The following is a 23,376-nucleotide window of genomic DNA, read 5'->3' on the forward strand; positions in this document are numbered from 1 at the left end:
CATATCAGTTATACACTAAGTGTGATTGCTCTTTTCTCAGTCAATTGTGCATTTGGAAAATCTCTATAATTACTCTTAAGATCTTCTATATGCATGATGTACATGCTTATGGGATGTATGGTTTACTAACACTTTGAGTTTATGATAGACTTTAGTACCAATTATATCCATATTCACTGCTAGTTACTTTAATATATCCCGATTGTTACCTAGATATTCCTTACAGTGGGGGCTTGGTATTTTTTATTATTTTTTTACCATAGTCTTGGTCATATTGCTATATTTATTATAGCAGTGCTATGATTATAGTTTTCCACTTTCTTTTGGACAGCAAACAATTCTTTTTAGCATTCTTTTACTAATAAGCTGTGGATAAATCTAGTTTGATTTATTCCCATCCTTTGGATTAGTTTTGTGGATGTCTTGCTAAATTTATAACAACCTATACCCTTGTTATTTGCAAATATTTGCAATTGCTATGGTAGGTCCATCAGTCGATAATGCTATTTTCAATATTGAAATGCTTGATGGCAATAACTTCCAATACTAGAAGATGGAGACATGGCAAGTCTTTGTGCAAAAAAGGAAAGTTAGACCATTGAAGTTAAAGGGCATAATGCTTGAGCTTCATGACATAGAGAATTAAGCCAAACTTGATGAGCTATGCAAATACACTATTATTCTGTCATTATCAAAGTAGGTGTATTTAGTGTCATTGATACTAAGAATGGTGCTTATATTTTATCCAAAAATATTTGTGATTTTTATGACAAAGAAAGTCCTACATCTTAGTTATACTAGTTAAAGAAGCTTGTGGATCTTCATACAAAGGAGGGTACGGCCATGTCTACTCATTTGAATAAGTTACATTTCATTTTCAACCGGTTTGTATAGCGTAGCATTCAATTTGAAGATAATAGCAAGTCTTTATTCTTGCTTATTTCACTATGTGAGTCATGGGATACCTTTTGTACTGCTATGAGTGCTCATCCCAATGAGGGTGGTTTTAAATGTAGTTGTAGAGAGTACTCTACTAACTAAAGAGGTCAACAAGAAGAACATTGATACAGCCCGCATTCTCATGCATTGACTATTAGAGGCAGAAATAGTAGTAGTGACAATAATAACCATGGTAGAGACCCGAAGCCCAATAAGGATAAGTCTCAATCTCATGGGCAATCTCACAATAAGTCCCATGGACGTAAGTTCTCTTTGGCATGTCACTATTGTGTGTAGTAGGTTCATATTAGGCCACAATGCTATAAAATGCACAGTGATAAGCACAATGAGCAAGGCAAGGAGAAAGCACAAGATGATGCCAAGTTTAATGATCATAGCATTGTCCATACTAGGAAGTCCAATGTGAAGAATGAATAGATAAATGTTGTGTAGATTGAGTTTGATGATGACTATATCTTAGCTGCTTCGTCTCTTAATACTACTCAATTGGCTATGCTTCATCTACTTACTCTTATTGTTGCTAGTTGCTTGATTCAAGGGCTTCTTTCCATGTTACTCTACATTAGGATTGGTTTCATACCTATCATAGCATTACAAGGTCTATAAGAGCGGATAATGACACTACATTGGATATTATTGGCATTGAGATATTAAACTATACTTTACTTTAAGCAACTCTTTTATTTTGCATAATATACATCATGTACCAACTTTAACTAAAAGCCTACTCTCTGTTAGATAGTTGGATGATATGGGACATCATGTCTCTTTTGGTGATTTTTCTATCATGGAAGATTACCCATGCTTGCATTGTTTTTATTGAAGATACCAAGGCTAGCAACCTCTATCATTTGTTTATAATTGGGACTATTGACCATGTATTGGCTATGAATGATTTACCACATGTATCTTTATGGTATAGTTGCCTTGGGCACATATCTTTGAAAGGAATGAAAGTCTTGACTCATTTGTAGTATCTTCCACCTCTTGATTACTTGCATTTTGATTTATGTTATTGTCTTTATACTAGGCAAACTTGTAACTTGCGCGAGAAGTCAAGTTCTATGCACATGGGTGAGTCTCTAGTTCTTATGTATCATGATGTATGTAGTCCCATACCCTATCAGTCATTGGGTGGCACGAAGTACTTTGTGACATTTATTGATGATTATTCACATAAGATCACAACTTATCCTATTAAGCAAAAATCAGATGTTTTGTCTACAATTCAATGCTTTGTTGCTCTTGTTGAGAACCAATCTAGTTATAAGCAAAAATGGCTAAGGTCTATCAATGAGGATAAATATGACTTTATAAACATGACTATTCAAAAAAGAGCCCAGTGTGCTTAGTCACGTAAGCTTACCATAGTATTTTTGGGCTAAGGTAGTTACCATTGTTGTGCATCACATTAATAGATCCACATGCACTACTCTGGGTTGTCAAGTTGCATAGGAGATATGGTCAAAGAAACCTTTGTCATATACTCATTTTTAAGAGTCTTTAGATGTGAGGCCCTTTGTCATATTCCCAAAGACAAGTGGAGGAGCTTGAAAGATTGGACGGACAAGGTTGATGGAGGAGTTTGTGATCTGTGATTGGATGACAAAGGGCAAAATAAAACCATCCATACTAGGGCTAAAATGCAACTAATAAGGAATACGTTATTCTGGGATTCGAGTGAAGTGAAGTGACAGGTCACTTGATTGAGTTACGCCCAGGAGCATTCATGGTTAAAACAGACTCGAGACAGATTTGGGAGAAATGTGTTTGATGTGCGATTTAATTTCACTTGTAAATGTGAGAAGTCGATCTTGTTTGTTGCTGTCAATGTAAAATTCTCTGATGCTCTCAGGGTGCATTCATGCAAATGGTGCAGAAATAAAAACCTCGATACTTTTGCAACCAGATAATCACTCAGCCAAAATTACGAGCAATAATTCCTTATACACGTACATTAGAACAAATTATTCCAGCAACACTGTAGGCACAGGACCTACTATGGGCATAGCTTATGATCCTGATTGTACATGCCGAGGGTATCAGGCTGCCGTGAAGTTCAGGCTTTGAAAGGATCAAAGAGGAGGGCCTGATGCAGAGGGGCGTACGCTATGAAGAAGTGCTCTTGGCCCTGGAGAAGAACAATCTGGTGAAGCTGTGGCTTTGTTTCTCACTGCTGGGTGTAGACATCACAGCATCCTCCGCAACTTTCGAGGAATTCTCTGCTCCTCTGTTGGAGACGTCCAAGCTTTTCTCCTTTTTCTTCTTCTTGTGAAGAGGTGGTTTAGAGGAGGAGACAGCAGCAGCAACAGCTGTGGGCATTTCTGGATCAACTGGGAGTGTTGAATTCTCACCGATTGTAAGGTCTGGAATTTCCGCCCTTCTAGGAGGCACCACCTCCGCTGTTACCTCGTCTTCTGCATCTGAAGAACTGGACATCTCCTCCAAAGCTTGAATGTAATGCTCGTGCAAAGGGGTCTTTTGCCCAAACAACTCCATTAGTGGCTTGCCTGATCTAGATAAGCTTGCAAGCTCCGCTTCCATTATGTCCGATGCATTGCTATCCCGGCGAGGATCCCAAGCCATCTCTTTCTTTATCCTGCGCTGTCTCCTGCTCTTTCTGCGAGCTGAAGTATGGTCATGACTGCCACGCAGCAGCCTTGACCTGCCACTGCTGCTTGCCTCTTCTTCCCCCGGTTTTGATATTGAATATCGCATGGAGGATACTTCGCCTGCTGATTTGAGGTACATCCCATCATTCAATTCTACCATAAGATCACCATCTGGATCTCTTGAGGAGGTGAGAGACTTGATTTGCTCGCCAAGCAGCAGGATTGTCTGCTGAAACTCGGCTAGCTTATCAGCTGCAGCTGCTATCTCGTTTTCCTGGAAAGAAAAATCCGCTCAAAGCTCGTTACAAAATGCAATCAAGTACAAATTTGACACATCCAAACATCTCGTCTACCAAAACAAACGCCAATTCAGTAAACATGAAAGGAGCCTACTTGTCTACTTGCTTAAAGCTTAGGAACTTGAATAAAGGTCACACCACAGTGCGGAAATATGGTAGTGAGTTTCCAGCGAAAAGATTGCCCGTGTACTCAAGTGCACATATCCATTTGGGTTGTAAACCTCGTCATGTGCCGCACATATAATATACTAAAAACATATGCTGAACTTAACCGTCTTGAAACAGACCTCTCAAGAAAGGAAAACAATAGTGGAACTTATTTGGAAATACCATGTGAGAATCTTGAGCGATCAAATGCAAATATATCTAGAGAACCGCTCTGCTACCTATGGCTGAGAATTGCTGAGAATACTTGAGCACAGACTAGAGGAGATGAGAGAACGCTGTAGAAAGAGAGAAATCAGCTAAAATGTATCTTCTGATTCGTAGCTCTGATGACAAATCTGATGGCACCAATAGCTTCAGAAGGGGGATAAAACACCAGCTCTACTATCAAGCCCTCCTCTCCTACAGCCGCCTCTCTTAAGGCAGAAGAGAAAACCTACTACCCTCTGTCCTGTCGCAGCGCACGATCAGTCGTCATCGCTTCTCAAAGCCAAATTTGATCACCTCCTCTCCCTCCACCAAGCTCTGAATGGCTGCCATTCAGCTTCCACCACCCTCCAACCACCTTCTCCCTAGTTGCATGGGAAAGTTTTTCCAAGTGGTAGCCTTTCTAATGCATTTTCAGCCATTAAATTAATTTTTCAGATTTAATTAATTCTGAATATTAATTTTAGCCCTTTTGACCCCGCCCAAAATTAAACATGCCCATCTGGAATGAAATTGGCTAGGCCATTTGCAACTTGAAGTGGTTCCCAATCTCTGTTGACCCTTAGACTAGCATTAATTAATTAATTAATGCTAGTCCCTAGTGTCACCACTGACACTTAACGGCCGAACAATTGTCCTAGGGTCCAACCTGGCACCAACTAACCACCAAAACCCAGTTGGCATAACTTAACACAACTTTTGCCTTTAATGCCCACTGCATCCTTGGGGTCCTTGGCCCGTTCCCATGAAATAACTGCCATGTGTGTCACATGTGCTAAACAACCTTGCACATTTGATTAGTAACTTAATCAAATGTTACTAGCAAGATTAAAGCATCTCAAAATTTAATGTCCCCATGACACCCACCCAGCCAAAGCTGCTAGCCTATCACCTCATCAACCTGATGCCATCAGCCTGCTGAGTGGACCTTCCTGCTGATGCCAGCAGCTCCATGACATTTAGATAGTTATGTTTTTATTCTCAGCCTGCAGTCCACAGTGTTCATCCTCCCACCTCACACTTGGCTATTGTGTTTTCATCTGTGTTGCTGATTTGAACTACCGGACATCATCATCAGATCTGTGTTTTGTTGTAACATCCACAATATCAGATTTCAGCATCCTACAACATCAACTTAACCCTGGCAGCTATGTTTCATCACCCTCAACTCTAGTCTACTTCATCAACATCATTTTTGGTGGTTGCTGACCTTGGGATCCATACACGGAGGACGACGCTCCCTCAACCCACACCACAAGAGTTGGTGGGTGTTGGAGATCTCCACTCCTTAAGCACCCACATTGTGTACTTGTTAGTTGTGTAAAAGTGGAATGACACATAATTGTATGCAAAAGTGCATGTTTAGTTATGAGCACCTCCTATACCACCTAGCATTAAATGGTCAAAGGGTTGGTTACACACCTTAAGCTTATATATTCAATCCCTATCAATTGTACTTTCTACCAACATATCAATCTATCTATCTGTTCAATTTATGCACTTGCAAGAGATATCTCTCTCTCAAAGGGTAATTATATTAATTACTGAAAAAGTACAAGAGTCACAAATGAGCTAAAAAGAATGCCATTAGACCAAAATCCTTTCAGGGGAGAAGCCCTGCATGCTGTACCGTATTAAGCTGCCAGTGAAGAAGGCCTTCCAGTCAAGCAATGTGACTTTTAATATCTGAATGGGAGTCAAAAATACAGGCATTCTAAGTGACCCAATTATGCCAACATCCCTGGAAACTCACAAAGTGCAACACTATTTTCATGCACGGCTGGAGAGCATCTGAGAATTTTGTCTTGCCAAAGGCCCAACACAAGCTCTCCTTTGTGTGTGTGTGTGTTTTTAGTAGTGCCACCCTGCCCAGCCGTTACTCCCCTGGCCACCACCCTGTTGTCCATCAGCCAGCCGTGTACAGTCTTGGCACGCCCTGTGAGACAATATCCAGCCTCAAAAACCTTGTATTACTGCCCTGCTAGTCACTTATCTCACGCCCTTGAGTGGCTGCCGAAGCCCTATGCACCTGGCAGACGTGTCATTTGTCTTCAACAACATTGTCTTACGCCATATCGCCTACCTAGAGATGTTGAATCAGCCATACCTGTTGGTCATCTTGCCCCGACCACATCGTCCACTCACATCAGTCCATACCCCGTAACTACACTTGTTGACAACCCGTCATCATTCCAGATTCTATCCATTCATCCTGAGAGAAGCTTTTGTTTCAAAACCTTACGAGCTGTTCTCATGGGTTGCTTCCCTTCGTGGAAGGTTGGGTACCACCACGTCCATCTCAAATCAGCTGCATCTCACCCCGCGCAGCAATAGACATAGAAGAGCTGTCTCCAATGAGAATCCGACCACGCGAAGCTCGCAAATGGGTAACACCAATGGAAGAAGGAGTCGTGTGCCGTGAGGCACCACTATCCACGATCCATTCTTGAGCCTGGGGAGCTGTCATCACAGCATCAGAAGTCTTCGATAAAGAGCTTCCAATGACCGATCTTACCGCAAATATGGAAAGTCGATTCCTTCTCCTTGTCCTTCTTGGATTTGTTGTCCGCTTTTTTGTCCTTCCCCTTCTTTTGAGAGGCTTGACCAACCAAAGCCTCCAATTTGGAAGCATTCTATCCCTTCAACTGTTCCTCTTGGTCCAAGACCATAAAAACCAACTCTTCCCACTAAAGAGTCGACTCCCGCCCTGATGCAATAAGAGCGGAATAAAAGGTACGGAATCGTGGCGGTAACTGGGACAAGCTTTTTGATGTCAAAACAGTGTCTTTACTTGCTCTTCAATCCCATCCAAGCGACGAATAAACCTCAAGAAACTGCCAAAGCTTGTTGATGTGTTCCCAAAGTGAAGAAGACTCATTCAAGGACAAGGTCTGCATCTGCACCTCCGAAGAAACCCTCTTCATCAGAGTCATCCAGTTATACATCTAGTCAAGCTCCAGCCATATCTCTCGAGCCACCGTCAAGTGCTCGATGTGAGCTATCACGGCTGTAATGCAAGACAGAAAGAGAGAAGAATGAATCCTGGCATTCAATTTGTCCCGATGAGAATGGGCCTTGGTCAACTCCGCACGAGCAATGGAAGAGAGTTTGGACTCATCTCTTACCAAGGACCTATTAATCTCCTCCATTACAAGCTCTACCAAATCATAAGACTCCAGAATAGCCAACATCATCACCCGCCAAATGCAGTAATAGTCACCATTAAGCTTCTGATCTGATGGAAGAGCAAGTAGAATAGGCACCTTCCTGTCCATGATCACCCGAAACTCCAAATCAGTCTTTGTGGACATGTTCACCTGCAATACCTGCACAAACGCAAAATCAGCCCCCTCTGATTGTGTAAACGCAGCCTGTTAGGGCTATTTCCTCTGCTTCGCCGGAGGTGATGAAAAGGTAAAATCTGCAATGAAAGGCCTAAAGCACAGCCTTCCTCCCCTTCGAACAACACTAACCTGCAGCAGATTCACCAGCTGGACTCCTTTCCCGCACACCCACACTTACTTTAGCCTTGTTCCGATGCGCAGCCCTCCCGCTCGCCCTTGAATGCTGAAAACGCAGCCTTGTGTCGCACTAAAATCTCCTCTTCGGGTAGGTTCTTCAATCAGTCAAACGATTTCACCGCTCTGATACCATGTCAAAGTGCAGTGATGCGGAAGCGTAGGACAAAGACAGAGAGAGTGTGAACACAGAAAGAAAAGAGAGAGAGAGGAGACAGTGACGCAGAAAATCTACAGTGTAGTATGCTGTATAGGAGTGCAGAAATATACACAGGTGCAAAGAAAATGTCTACATGTGTCTCCGGCTTGAGAACCTCGATCTCCGTTAGCCCGCGCGCTATCGGTCGCAACAAGCCGTCTCTGTCAAATGTCAACTCAAAATGTGTGAGAGTGTGCCACAAACTAACTATAAATAGCCAAGAAAAATAGTACCCAACTCCAAGTCGGCTACAATAAATGCAGCCGACTACATAAAATAATTATAAAAACTATCCGATGATCAAACTGCTGTCTAACTGATCAGTCTGCTACCACGTGGCATCTGCAGCAGTTGACGTGGCTCCTGTTGTGCACCTACTCTGTTGACATGGCTCCTCTATTGTCTGTATTGCTAACGTAGCACTCCGTTGTCCAGGAAATGACTCTCTAACACATGATAGCATCAAGAGAGATGCTAGAAGATCTACTACGGGAGGAGAAGCCTCCATGCTAGTAGAAGAGCAAAACTCCAAGTATATGGAACCATGAAAGGAACGGCGTGCATCTCCTATCTCCAACTTAGAAAGGACTGTCCTACATTGAAATACAAAACCCTACAAAAGAGATCAAAATCTGCAAGCACAGAGGTTGAGTAGTGAGATGATCCAAAAACAAAACTAAAAATAAAAGAAAGCAAAGCTAAGTGCAATGCAATGAGTATCTAAGTATACAACAGAAGTCTAAAAAGGAAAAGCCTAAGTGTCTAGCCACCATCACATATGACGAGATAGGAAAGGGGTCCTAGAAGGTGCAATGGATACCCTTGGAATGGATATGCAAAGTACAATAGGGGGGCCACTAGCAAACCAATCAGCTAAGCCTTCAAGAGTAGTAAAGGATATAGACTGTTGAGGTTGTCTCCGTGTCACATGTCCAGTAGCTACTAGGTCAAATGGAGCAAATGGTGCAACAATGGGAGATTTAGCCCCACTGGACTAACCAACCACAATGGAGGCCATCATAGCATTCTGCTATGGTTTTCTATGTGAAAGACCTTGAGCCTTGGTACAACACTCCTTGTCCACATGGCCCGATCTCTGGGAATGTGTACAAAACCTATTTTTCTTAGAAATTTGCTACCAAAGAGGTACGACACTCCTCATCCACATGGCCTGACCTTTGACAGTATATGTAAAACCTGTTTTTCTTAGGAATTTGCTGCCAAAGGGATTGTGTTTCTTTAGTTCTGTTAGAGAAAGTGGTGTCATCCTTGTTTTGACTTACCTTCACATCTTGCGAGTTCTTGTCACTGTTGGTCTTCCCTCCCGAAGAAGAGACAACCAACCCTTGCCCCTTTGAATGGATGTGTATGGAGGACTTCTTGTGGACTTAATCATGCAACCTCGCATAACGCAAAAACTCACACTCAAACTGGTCGAAGGTCAGCAATCTAGGTAGTGAGATAATGTGCTAGATAAAATGAAAGTATTTGTCGAGCAACTTGTTCAAGAAGAATGTGACTTGATCGTCATCTAACTTTGGGAAGCCAGTAGTGGCAAACTCAATGAGTAACCGTCGATATTTAGCCAACTTGACTTTCAGATTATCTCCTTCCCTAATGAAAAACTCTTGAAGCTCAAAATCGAGATTGATACATCAAGTACAATATCGAGCTGCATAGTGATCAATAAGATGACTCCAATGCTCAGATGCAAGGAGAAAATGCTATAATTAAGAGTGAAACTCAAAAAGCAATCCTTGCATTAACTCAACATTGACTATGGCATTGTGGACTCTGCATTGACAGATGTGATCAAGGTGAGCTAAATCAAGGGTCCGATACCAATGATAAGGTCCCAAAGTCCCTGACATTCAAGCACTTGTTGCATGAAAGTTCGACCAAGTGGTGAAATTTGACCCGTTAAAGCGAGTATTACCCGTGAAGACATTTTTGGCCGTTGCAATAGGAGTGGTAGTGCTAGGAGATGGAAGTGTGTAATGGGGGTAGGGTGAATAGGAGGGATAGGGTGGGAGAATTGAGTACACTTGGGAAGGAATACCAAAGTGCCTACCATGCATACAAGAAGTGTACATAGCAGATCCGTATGTGAGCTAGGGTGGACTAGGTATAGATATGGTAACCGCCTGTGGAGCCCAAGATGAAGGGATAGGGACACGGGGAGCAGAGGATGGAAATCCCTCCATAGGAGTGACCCAAGGAATGTGTAATGATAGTCCATAAGCAAAGGATGGATATCCTTGCGTCCGAAAGGTCGTGTAGGGAGTTTGTGAGTCCCAAAGTGGAAGGATGTAGTAAAGTGGGCATATATGGAAGGTACTGTGTTAAAGGGTGGCATTCCCCCTAATGACACACCAAGAGGTGGAGTGAGCGGACAGTAAATAGATGGTGGAATGAAGAAAGAGAATGTATTAGCAGTAGAGATGGAAAATCGAACCCCTAGTGTACTTTGAGCCAAAGGGGAGTGTAATCTAAGATTTTGCAATGGAGATACAAGTAGATTAGAATGTGGAGAAGATAGTGGTGGGATAGGAGGGAGTTGAAAAGTGTGATTTACATGCTCAAATGAAACATATGGATACACCTAATGAAGGGTGTCTGTTTCAAGAGCCTCCTCTATTAAAGTTAACATACTAAAAATCATCTGAATCCTACACAACAAAAGAAGAAACAAGAGAGGGTTTTGGCTCACATGACTCAAAAGGGTTATACGAACCGAACACAAGGCCTAGCCAATCTCACCAATCGGTCCAAATGGAATAGTAGCACTCACTAGAGGAGTGTAAACTTAACTATACGTAATGCGCAAGTATTCTTCAAACTCTTCATCTATAAGAGAACCAAAACGAAAAGAAGTTGATGATAAAGGTGAAGGTGTGTCTATCTCCTCCTCGAGACCATGATACCTTCTCAAAGCCTCCAATGATGGAGAAGCTTGATAGGGTGTCATAGGATCCGAAGAAGATATCTAAGACATTATGAGTTAGAATCAAGTCACGTCTGAGTCTTGCACAAAGACTAGCCTCCACAATCACCGTAGGATACTCTTTAGAAGAGCACTGGCTCTGATACCATGTGAAAATATGCTAGGGTTTGCAATGAGGAAACACAACATATATGACCAAGACTGAAACACAAAGACTCAAACAAAGACAGGTAAAACTCAAACCCTAAACATAAAAACTCACAACCCAAACACAGAGACAAACACAAAGAGAAGAAACTCTAAAGTGAATGAATGTTGTAAACGAATGTAAGAGTGTACAAAATGTCCAAGGGCAGAGCAATGCAATGTCAAAGAGTGACGTTCACTAGAGACGGATCCCAAGCATTGCGACCACTTGTTAGAGTGCGAAAGTCAAGGAAAACACCAAACACTGATCACTAGAGGGTCAAATGACTAAGGCGACAGTAGGGAAGGTGCCTGGAGGTGAGGGTGACAACAAGAAGCTGCAAACACATCTTTAGGATGGCCGCTAGGAGGGAAAAGATGGTCTCCAATTCCCACCTAGGAGTGAAAAGCCCGAACACAAATTGTAGGGCTAAAGCCTAATGATAAGGGAGGGCTGCCACTTGTTGCCTGACTGATGGAGAGTCCAGCACATGAAGGAGGTAGTTTGTGGGTTGGCAATGGTAGATGGACCAAACGTAGCAGAGTAAAAATCTGCTCTAAAGGAATGAGGGTAAATGGTGGGCAGCCTATGGGCAACTTGTCTATTTATAGATGTTGAAGGGGCATCCTTTGTCCGATGCCTTCACTACTTTTTGGGGTGGGACACCTTAGAGTAAAACTAGGCTTGAGCTTTTCTTCTAGTCCCTTCTTGGTTCTAGGTTTGGGCCTGCGAGGGGTGTTGAGCCAAAAATTCACTAATTAGCTCTTTAAAACGGCCCTAAAATAGTAAATTATAGTATCATTGAATGGAAAGCAATTCTAGAGAGTTTCTATGTCCCACATGCAAAACCCTAATTTGGGAGGATCCTTCTACATCTATAAATAGACAGGCTGTCCACCATTCAACCTCATCCTTGTCTTGCATGTTTTAACCATCAACCATCTTCCACTAGTTGTCCAGCCCCTAGCAACTGCTACTACGTGGTCTATGACATCATCTAGCCTTTCATTATTGCCAATGATCAACTACCATCATCTTCATCAAGTTGTTTATGTGTTTTCAGCACTTCTTCATCGAACTCTGCTTTGACTGGTGGTTACTGGACTCAAGATCCATCTGCGATGGACAATACACATCGACACCTCCCTTAGCTCGCTCCCCCGAGAGCCACTGGCTGTTGGACAGCTCTGTCCTTGAGCATCTTGTACATTCTTTCCTTCATTTACAGCATTCATTCATTCACTTCAAAGTTCTCTCCCTTCTCTGTTTGCATTTTGCTTTTTACGTTTTGCATTTATGTTTCACTTGTGGCTGTACTTTCTATGTTTCATCCATGTAAACCCTAGCATACCTTCGCACCTTGTTGTCGGAGAATCGAGGTACTACCCTTGCTGCCTATCCTGTACTGAAGTGTTGGATGTGCCATGTCAAAGGGTGCAACAATGCACTAAACCCCCATCAAAAATGCATAAGAAATAGTGACCAGATGTCAAACCACCGTAGTCAATTGTGACAATCTATGAGGTTGGTAACGCCCTTATTAACAATTATTCTCTTTGGAACTACGTAAGGTCTTCTACACCTATTTTTCAACCTAAGGTGCAAATCGAACCGGCTGTCATTTTCAATATGATATTGCCCCGTCTCTGAGGGCTCCAAGGCCTACATTTCACTTCTCAACACCACAATCCTTGTGCTTGCAATCTCAACACAATAGTCCTTGTGCTTGCAATCTCTGCCCAAGCACCATATAGACACTATCCCCATTGTATCAAACTTGGTTGCATCTAACTACCCCTAAACACGCCATCCAACATGGCACCTTTGATGCAATCCATTGGCTGCAGATCTCACGTCTGTGAATAAATCTTGTTAGCGATGATCTCCAATTTGCTCCAACTTTGCAAATTCTCCAAATGAGTACCGAGCAACTATATGTACCATCAAGTGCCCATGGTGCTACGTGTAATGCACTTGGGCACCACGCATATACTAGTGCTCATATGCCAAGCAAGCAATGGGATAGGCCAGGGAAAATGACATAGCAAGAGAGCCATGTCAGCAAGAGGATCGCATGAGAGTGAAATCATGTGTGCAGCCCCCAACATGATATGACAATTTAGGTCAAGGCAATGGAAGCAAACTGTTTGTGTAGCAAGTTGACACAATATTTCATTAGTATTTACAATCGGAAAAGTAGAAGAGAGGGAAAAGAAGCCTTTTTCCCACAGTTGATGAGTGTTCATTGGCAAGGCTTCCTCAAAGTGAAAGAAAGAAGCTTGAAATACAATTATACTGCTTTGAAAAACAGCAATGATGAGAGTAGAGAATTGAGGGATCCTTAGAAGCGTCAAGAATTGGCAAGCACAGAAACAAACTGGATTGGATCTAGAACTAATTATCAATATGCAACTTAGTAAGTAATCCCTATTTATACGATCATCATAATAAGGTAAGTATGAGAATCCTAAATTTTGGGGACAACCTAAAATATAGGATCCCTCCAATTGGGTGTCAAATGAAATTCTTTTCATAGTACAACTCAAGAAACAATACCATAGATCTCAATTTGAGCCTTCTAAGAAATGGCATATGCATTTGAAACTTCCAGCCTACACATGAACAATGACCAAATTGTTATGATCATGTGGTGTTATTGATTGAAGTTGTCTGTCCTAGCGAATCTAGCCTACTCCTTTTTGTGTGTGAGCTTAAGCCTAATATGCTTTCGTTCCCAAAGGGCCCAATCTCAAATTGGATCATATAGGTGGAAGTGTGCGCTACTTTTGTTGTAACCCATTACGTAGGTCCATGAATTTGATGCAGAGAATAGCAAACAATACAATAAGTTCTTTCATAATCAGCCAACCCCAATCAGAATGGATTTCTTCTAATACGATTGTCAGATGCCTGGAGTCTCACATGCTTCATTCTCAGGCTGCTTTCATGGTTCTTAACAAAGAATTCAGAATAATGTTTCCAGGACTATTTTTTAGCTTCTCAAAAATTCCCTTATTCAAATCTCAAATTCTAAAACTCCTCTTGCAGTTTAAGAATTTCCAGATCCGTAAAGCCTAGTTTGCACACATAGGAACTGTAATTCAGACCTGAAACCCTCATTTAAAGCAGATACATGGTTGAATTTCTCCGGATCCAATAAGAAATTAGGTGAAACACAGGAGCACATACCAGATACTGGGGAAGACATGACAAATAAGGACAAAGGTTTTGGAGGTTTTCCTCCCACCTGTTCATCCCAGGCTGTATTAATAGAAGGAAATGTTATAAAATGGAGTCCATCAAATGGAGCAAACCACTGCTCCTCTCCCTATTTGGGCTGGTGGGGCCTTGAAATTAGTTACCCACTGCCCAAAGTCACCCTTTACTCTCTACATACATACATATGTACATGTTTACTTGCTTGCTTGCTTGCTTACATACATGCATGATAACATCCATACACTCAAAAATACATATAAACATGCATGTGTACAGCTGTCCTGCAATTTTGCATCTATATAGACACACACATGTTTATGTGCAATCAATAACATTTTGCAAAGATCATACCTTGTCTGCTTGTTTCACATTATTGTTGTCAGCAGTGCACATTGGGCATGTAGAATCAGGCTTCCTACAATAAAAAGAAGATATCACATTATAATAAGATGTCAATCACTGCTGAATGTGCTATTGAAAAGGTGCAACTGTCTCACAGATAAAAAATAAGGGCATGGAATTAGATCAACAACAGTACATATGAGGATGCCACAAACCTTAAAAGTTGTTCCATCAGGTCTTTGCACTTTGTTTCTAGTGCAACATTCTTTCCATGTTCCTCTAAAAGTTCTTTCTCCAGAGTTCCTACTCTCTCCTGCAACTGTGCCAGGTCTTTTTGGTTGCTTTGCAGCAGTGATTCCAGTTCTACCCTTGACACACTTATGCTGGCAAGCTGCTCATCTGCAAACTGCTTCATTAATTTAGCAGATGCAAGATCAGCCTGAAGGTCTTGCCTGGCCTGTTCTGCTTCACAACAACGTGCTTTCAGTTTATGAAGTTCTTCATTTAACACTCGCAGTTTCTTCTCAAGCTCAACTTTTATTAGTCTTAGCTGAATAACTTCTTGTTCCATGCCACTAAACCGTGCAAACTCCAGTCTCATGTGAGTTTCATAAGCAACCTTTTCAGCCTGTACTTTTCTGAGCTCCTCTTCCAGTATTACCACATTCTGTGCAGAGCACATCATTGATGGACTATCCCTCTCAATGCTAGGGACACCCTTGGTTACTTCTTTTCCTACACTATCAGAACTCGCAGCATCATAAATGGGGCTATTTATATCGTTCAACTCATCAAGCTCTTCACTTGCACAGGATGCTTTGTCCAAAAGCAAAGGTTTCCTTGTGGAAGGCAAGCCACTGTTTCTTGAAAGAGCTACATTAGCAAGGTGACTAATCACCACTGAAAGCTCTGTCATGAACTGCAAAATATCAGGCTTTCCATCCACAATCTGATTGTTGGATGCACTCAGAGTCTGAATCTTTGCATCAAGTTCAGGGTATCTGCACCGCACTTCAGTCATTTTTTGAGCATGATTATTAAGCACATCATTGCCCTGTGAAAACACAGGAAGCTGATGCATAGTAATAGCCAGTGAGAGGTCTTCAACAGACTGGACTAATTTACCAGTAGTTGAGGTCAGCTCTGGCCTCGGCAGTGACTGATTGAAGTAAGTATAAGAATAAAGTGTCGAAACGTTTTCCTCAAGAAAGTTCCCATACCGAGTTATCCCCATTGAGGATCTGACCTGATCCAGAACCCTCTCTAAACTTCTTCCCTCGTCTTGTGCTTGAAATATCATATCCAGCTTCCCTTGCAAATCAGCATTTTGAGAGTGCAGAGAAGCTAACTCTGCATCTGAAAGTGTTATTTTGGCACTTCTCTGTTCACACTGTGGGCATGCCACTAAAAGATTGGCGTCCTTTTCAGCAAAACTATGTTCTGAGGATGGCCTGGGTTCAGGAAGAACTGATTCTGAAGTTCCATTGCCAGCTTCATCAACTAAGTTTTCAGATTTCAGATTGGGAGAAGAAGCTTTGGGAGGAAGGGGTGGTAAATGCCCCACTGCATCAAGCTGCTGCAGACTTGATAAGTCTGCAGCAGCCTTATCCTTCTTAAAGTGTGCAAGCTCTGCAATTAAAGCAGATGCCCAAGATTCTGCACAGCTTGCCTCCCCATCCTTTCCATCATCAGAAGCTGAAGCAAGGCTAGGTTCACAACTGTTGGTGAGACTGATCCTCTCTGCTTGCACATGCATATCTAAAGGTGTAGTTCCTGTCATCTTCTGCAACCCCTGACAATCCAAATTCTCTTCAGAGTTTGATATTTTGCTAGCTGTCCTAGCACACATTAGCCTTGCATATTGCAGTTCATTATCCCTTTTCTCTAAGAGATCTTTCAACCTTCGCATTTCCTCCTCCATGTCAGATAATCGCTCCGTCAAAGCATGCATATCCTTTTTTGCAGTCAGGGGGGTTCCTTCTATTGCCATAGACCGTCCTAAGTCTTTAGATTGAACTTTTGGTAATCCAGCAACCTTGCCACTTCTCCTTCCCGTGCTTTCAACCTTGTTCTTTGCTGGAGCATCCACCTCCACTTTCATCTGTGCCAGTGCATGAGGGCCAGGCAGCTTCTTGCGGACCAGGCTTCGCAGGCGTTGGCACTCTGCCTCCAGTTGGGCTATTTTCTTGACATCATCCAGGTGCCGTTTGTTTGCAGCATCAGCAGTTTTCTTATTGAGAGCCCCCTCCTCATTTCTGATTTCTAACTCCTTGTTCAGGACATTGTGGTTGTACTTCAAGGAATTATTTTCTTTCTCCAAGGATTGAAGCTGTACCTGCAGCATGTTTGCTCGAGCTTCAGCTTGACAATGAGACTCACTAATCTCAGAGATGGTTACAGCTCGTTCCTGGAGCAATTTGGATATGGCTTTATTCTCTGCATCTCTCTCTAAATATTTCTCCTCTAGATCTGCCAACCTTTCCTCGAGCTCCGACCGAACCTTGTCCCAGTCTCTCGTCTTTTTAACAATAGCTTCATGAATCTTCTCCTCTTGCTCCTCCCGAGAATGTCGGAGCTGCCGCATACATTCTTTCAAAGCTCCATCCAAGTGAGCAACTCTGTCCTCGGTAGCAAGCTTTTGCTGAATAGCTATATCCAACTGCTGCTTCGTTGATGCTGCCTCCTTTTCTGCCTTCTCCCAACCTGAGAGATTTTAAGACAAAGCCAGGAAGAAATGTGTGCTTCTCAATTGAACAGAGATGTGCAACCTTTGAAAGTAACTTGATTTTGTTGGATGAATGCTTCCTTAGCTCCTCTTACATCAGCATTAATGAACAGAAGCAATGCAGCTTTGCTTGACTCTCTATTTCTCAGAATTCAAAGCTTGGGTTTAAAATGCCTATTACCTGATACAGCTTCATCAGCAACTTTGGCATGCTGCTTGATTAGTTCTTCTTTGGCTGCAACATCCAGCAATACAGCTGATAACCTTTCACTTAGGTGCTTGACCCGCTCATCTGATTGTTGCCATTGCAGGAACCCTTCATCAGATGTCTGTGGACAATGACCCACCAAAACCTTTGCTAGAATCTGCCAAAAACCAAAATAGGATTGTACCAGTTATCAGCACACCCCAGCATTCAGACTATTCATGCTAGCCTTTATAACTTCTTAGAGCTATATCTTGTAAATGCCCTTTTGCCTAAGGACTTTATAGCCAAACTAGGGATATTTGCAATTGAAGCATGGAAGCTTGATCCTATGCAAGAAATGTATTCGATTGAGGCACCATGAGAGTTTCCGTTCAAGAATGGCAAAAACAAGGCCTTTTTGACATTCAGGTAGCCGATATTTATTCCACCAACGACATGGAAGGGTATGAGAAAGGGCAGAAGCATTAGGCAATGCAACCCCTTCTGCCAGCTACTTTCCGGGAGAAAAGTTCTCTGAACCTTGCACACGAAGACAAAGTCTTATGCCTACGCTTCTCGTGTTCCTTATCCTATTTTCCGGTGCCTTCAATACTCACGCTTTCACCCGTGTCTGAGGGCTGCTGGAATGTTAACACTTTATGCTGCCGGGAGGGACTAAGTGCCTGCTATATGCATTAAATGTCTACCAAAGAGGCAATTACTTGATCATCAGCATGCCGCGCAGAATGGATCGGTGATGAGTCTGCAGAGTCATGTAGCAGTACATTCTTCTCTGAAGACTTTTTCCTCCAAGGCCAGCTTCGTCTATCCATTATATAGTATTAGAAGAGCTGGCTCAAGAGTCTATCCATGTTTTACTCAGCATTGAATGGGTGGCACTCAGAATCAAATCATTGTCTGAGCTTCATATTTCACCGGTGTTCATGGACGGCTTTGGCCAATGTCCATCCTGGATGAAGTGACCCGTACCAGCCTCTGTATTAGCTGATGATCTTCATCAATCCACTGATTCGCCGGGCACTGCAAGCAACACCAAAGACAGTGAGCAGGGAAACTGATCGGGTTTCACTGACAGATGCTAGCATCAAAATTAACTGATCGATTTAGAATGCAAACCTATGGCGGAAGCATCTACTGAATGCAAGATGGAGATAGTCGTCCACAGAGAGTGAATACAGTGGGAGGATGGGAGCAGAGGCTACTGTGAAGAGTAAAGCCCAATTCCTTACTGTTGTGTTTCACAGAGTACTAAAAGGCTTTGACAGAAAGAGAGGAGCTTAGGAGGCACAAGGCTTTACATGTACTATGGGTGATGACGTGTGAGCTGAACTGAAGCATTACACGTGGGCAGAGAGCATTAGGCTTACCTAAAAATCGTCGGCATTGCCTATCAGCTTCCTCTCCTCGGCAAAGAAAACGCCTCTCTCAGAAACAGGGGAGAATATTTATCGAAAACTACAACTCTCAGCTTGGAATTTCGAGCGAGGGGATTATTAAAAAAGGGTTATAACCAGCTGGACGAATCGCCGAATATTGCTTGCTGGACAGGCACGGCACCACTCTCAACGAGAAAAGATGGAGCAAAAGGAAGAACAACAAGACGTGGAAGCAGAAGAAGAGGAAGAAGAAGGGACAGAAAGGGAGAAGATACGAGAGAGAGAGAGAGAGAGAGAGGGGGAGTGGGGAGAAGATACGAGAGAGAGAGAGAGAGAGAGGCAGTGGGGAGAGGACCCGACCCCAGGGTTTATGATTTATCGAAGAAAAGGCATTAGCTTGCACCAACACACCCACACACAGAGACAATTATTAGCCGGCCATGGTGTCTTTCCCTGTGCGGTAGGCCTTTATTCGACCTATGGCCTCAAGCACCGGCGCCACATCCATTAGTAAGACCTTCATTTGCTTAAGGCACGGCTTTATTCTGTCTAAGCCTAACTGTTGCACTCAGGTGCGGCAGCCATACCCACTACCAGATGAGGCTTTGCTTCTCAAGGTTTTATCTGCCTCTGATTCTAATGTAGTTGCAACACAGAAAGGCACCATATCCATGACCTGATGAGACAATTATTTTCTGAGGGGACAAGGTTTCAGCATTTCTGCAAATGCCTTGGGCTCCACAACAAAGCAATCAAGCAGACATTCAAAGCTGTAAAAAATGAATCATTTTGCCGTCGTCGGCTTCTGTTAGAGGTCTCGATTTTGTTTTGTTCCACGCAGGCGCGAGTCAGGACTCTGTGTGTGTGTGTGTGTGTGTGTGTGTGTGTAACGGTGATGATGCAGGTGCAGATGAAAGCGATGGATTCCGACGGACGGGAGCGCTCTTTCGTCTCTTTTGTGTGAGTGCGCAGAGAAGTACTGCTCTCTTCTCTCTTTCTTTCCTTTTCCCCTCTTCCTTTTCTTCTTTAGCCTGGAGGCAAGACACGCAAGGGCTCCACCATAGCCAGAGGAAGCCTGCAAAGCTCGTAGTGTCGTCATGAAAAGATGAAACATAAGATTGTAGATTGTGCGGGTTGGCACGCGAGAGAAACTGAGAGAAAGAGAGAAGAGAGAAAAGTAAAAGAAGAGACTTGAGGAGAATAGAATTTTTACGTGAACCATGTGCATTGTGAACGCTACATGGGAGCGTTCCTTGTCCATCGTCACTTGCCCAACGCCCTCTCATAGCACAAAACAAGCTGCTACCATTACATATACATGTGCTATGGTTCCTGCCGCAAAGAAAAAGGTGTTGTAAACCTTTGCATATCCCATGACCCACCAAGCTCAAGTCATAGAGTGTTTGAGTACCCGCGTGAGGCATATTTGAGCACAATTGCATAACTAGCTATGGGAAATATGCATATTCTCTAATAAATTCACATTCAGGCACACACAACAATGGCTTACTTTCTACCTTCAAGGTGCTTGAGATGGTGTATACATGATGAAAAGGCTAATAGCCTATAGGGCATGTCCACTTCAAGTGAATAAAGTTGAAGAAAAGAGACCAAGGAGGCCTATGTCAATTAGTTTTGTTTTAATAATGCAGTGTATATTAATGAAGAAGATATTTACAAACCCTTTCAAAAAAAGTGAGGGTAACATCAAGTCTTAAGGACTTCAAATGCTACTTCTACTTAGCTTCCTATAGGCCACTGTTGATGAAGTAGCAAACCTTTCACATTGTTGCAAGCTAAGGTCAATCATAGCATTCCAAAGCCTCTTAACATGCTAGGAGAGTTTATCAATCCCCACTTATCTCTAATGACATTATATTTGATAACTGCAAGTGCTTATGTAGTAGAAAATCTCATCATCTAGAACTCAAAATAAGCCTTGATGCTATTAAAGACAAGTTGAAAAAAGTGTAAAATTTTTTCAAGGAAAGGATAGGAAAGCCTTGCTTCTGAATTGCTAAAGAAATGAAGTCAGAGACAATTGGAAAGAAATCTAGGAAGCACGTCTTTCTATGGAGAATATGGCATTCCATATGGAGAATTCTAATAACAAGTCAGAATTGGCTTAATGGAAGCTTGGAGTGAATGTGGTTTCAAATGGTTCTTTGGTAGGGCAAGCCTCAACTTGGTGAAGCTCCTCTTGCCTTCGAGCTCTAAATGACTTTCAATGAATAAGGTTATGCATATTAGGGGGCAAAGATTATGTTTTGGTTTGGGTGCACTTTTAACAAGAGTTGATGTTGATTAAGTTTCTCTATGATATTGATTAAGGATTCTCTAACAAGAGTTGAGAAACAATTAGTTGATTAAGGATTTGATGAGACTACTAATGGCATTAGTTGTGCTTGTTGTTTAGCTCTACAGCACTAGCTACTTTTGTTGAGAATCGAACTCACTTTGAGCTATAATGGCTCTCACAATGTTTAAGGTTATGTATACTAGGGGGCAAATTTTATGGTCTAGATTGGGTGCATTTTAGCTTCCTACTTACTAAGCTAAGAATGCCACATTATCCTTGAGAATAAAGGAATAGTAGAATGTTTAAGGATGTCAACTATTCTTTCATATTCTACCATTAGAAATAAAGTTTTTTGGTTTGTAGATCTAGTCCCTCATCTAGCAATTGAGTTTTTTATTCTTAGTAGGGTTGGCTTTCTAAGTCTTACTATATTATCCCATTCTAAAGCTAGTTTTGAATATCCATTTTTTAGAGGATAAAACTTTTGTAAAAAATTCCATTAATTCATTAGTGTTTAAGCAGTTCCTCCTAACTATCATCAAGGTAAACATGTTGTAAGGGATTGATGTTGAGTCAAAGTGATGCTTGTCAATGTGTTATGGTTACAACATGGTAAGTATTGGCAAGCACGCTTACTACAATCGCCTCAATTTGATCTATCATTGGTAGGTTAGTTCATTTTGTACTATACGCATGTGAGTAGGCTAGGCAAGAGATAGCTGTGATAATAGAAACTAGAAAACAAAATAGAAACCCTAAATAATAACAAATAGGAATGAAAAACATAACCTTAAATCACAAGCTCTAAATGAACAATATAAAATTATCCAAACTATCAACTATTAAAGCATAGGAAGTAGATCTTTCAAATAGAGGATTCTCTTAGTGCTACAAAGGTTCCTATGCCTTGGATCTAAGCTCTCACATCTTGCAAGTTGGATCTCTCTCTCTCTCTCTCTCTCTCTCTCTCTCTCTCTCTCTCTCTCTCTCTCTCTCTCTCTCTCTCTCTCTCTCTCTCTCTCTCTCTCTCTCTCTCTCTCTCTCTCTCTCTCTCTCTCTCTCTCTCTCTCTCTCTCTCTCTCTCTCTCTCTCTCTCACATAATAAAGAACATTGAAATGAAATGATCACAAAATGAGTAAACACTCGATTGCAATTGGAAGGGGAAGAAAGATAATATATTAATATGTTTTGAACTAATCAATGTGCCCATCTAGGGAGCACTAGAGAGAGAGAGAGAGAGAGAGAAGAAGAAGAAGAAGAAGAAGAAGAGTTGGGAAAATTCTTCCCAAGTGCAGCATGAACTCCAAGTGTGAGATGAGGGTGGGTCATGTGTGACATGCCATAGCTAGTTGCCTTTATTTAATGTTATAATTGTTTTAAAAAAGAGAGTGAAGCAAAGCAAATGATCTTTTTTTGGTAACCCTATCCCCCCTATCACATCTATTGGCCATGATCGTTCTAGGATGTGGGGGTTGCATAATTATGCTTGAGGTCCTTCACTGCCACGTTCTTGACATTGAACCCCACATCGTTGCTTGAAAGTGCTCTAAAAGAGCCTCATTGTGCATATCAATGTACCTTACATCAGTGGTTATGCATGTCAATGCAAAGGCAACCACCATACTAGCTTGAGGACTCTAGTCTTGACATATCCCATAGGTAGTGTTCCAATACCCCTGATCTTGTAGACATCTTGTAGAGGCAAAGAAAGAGGCTTGGTCAAAGGCATCTATGGTTCAGAGAACATCCAAACCTTAAGAAGAGTAGGTCCTTTGTACCATTCCAAATTGATGGACTATTCGAACATGTTGTCTCCCTTGAAACCAAAGATGGGAATGAAGAGAATTTTGATAGGATTATATCCAACCTTCTTAAGGCAAGTAGAAATCTCCTTGTTGATTTCATCATGATAGCCTTTCATTACTTTGGGGTTGAAGCATCCATCTTGTTACAATAGCAAATCATTTGCTTCACACTGAGGGTAAAAGCCAACATACCATGCTCATAAGGTTGACCATCCTTGGAGACATTGGTCTCAAAATCTAGTTTGACCATTCGTGGAGATATTGGTCTCAAAGCCTCTAGTAGTGGAATTAATGATCAAGACAACATAAT

General features: G+C 42.0%; 1 protein-coding gene and 1 pseudogene across 3 annotated transcripts; both read right to left on the reverse strand.

The window, feature by feature from the left end:
- Positions 1-2,742: 2,742 nt before the first annotated feature.
- LOC148029451 (filament-like plant protein 4) lies at positions 2,743-20,037 on the reverse strand. Of its 3 annotated transcripts, none has more exons than XM_087688272.1 (6): positions 19,322-20,037; positions 18,287-18,605; positions 17,559-17,742; positions 14,868-17,355; positions 14,662-14,725; positions 2,743-3,846 (listed from the first exon to the last, which is right to left on the reverse strand). In XM_087688272.1, the coding sequence occupies exons 2-6, from the start codon at positions 18,395-18,397 to the stop codon at positions 3,070-3,072; spliced, it is 3,624 nt and encodes a 1,207-aa protein (XP_087544398.1). In that variant the 5' UTR covers positions 18,398-18,605; positions 19,322-20,037; the 3' UTR covers positions 2,743-3,069. The 3 variants fall into 3 exon arrangements, with proteins under 3 accessions (XP_087544398.1, XP_087544397.1, XP_087544396.1); XM_087688271.1 differs by having other exon boundaries at positions 18,953-20,037; XM_087688270.1 differs by having other exon boundaries at positions 18,702-20,037.
- Positions 20,038-22,719: 2,682 nt separating this feature from the next.
- LOC148029452 (elongation factor 1-alpha pseudogene) lies at positions 22,720-23,256 on the reverse strand (annotated as a pseudogene).
- Between the last annotated feature and the right edge of the window lie 120 nt (positions 23,257-23,376).

The sequence above is a fragment of the Lygodium microphyllum genome, chromosome 11, assembly GCF_053477565.2.
Source record: "Lygodium microphyllum isolate KBCC chromosome 11, Lygodium_microphyllum_v1.1.10, whole genome shotgun sequence".
Classification (NCBI taxonomy): Eukaryota; Viridiplantae; Streptophyta; class Polypodiopsida; order Schizaeales; family Lygodiaceae; genus Lygodium; species Lygodium microphyllum.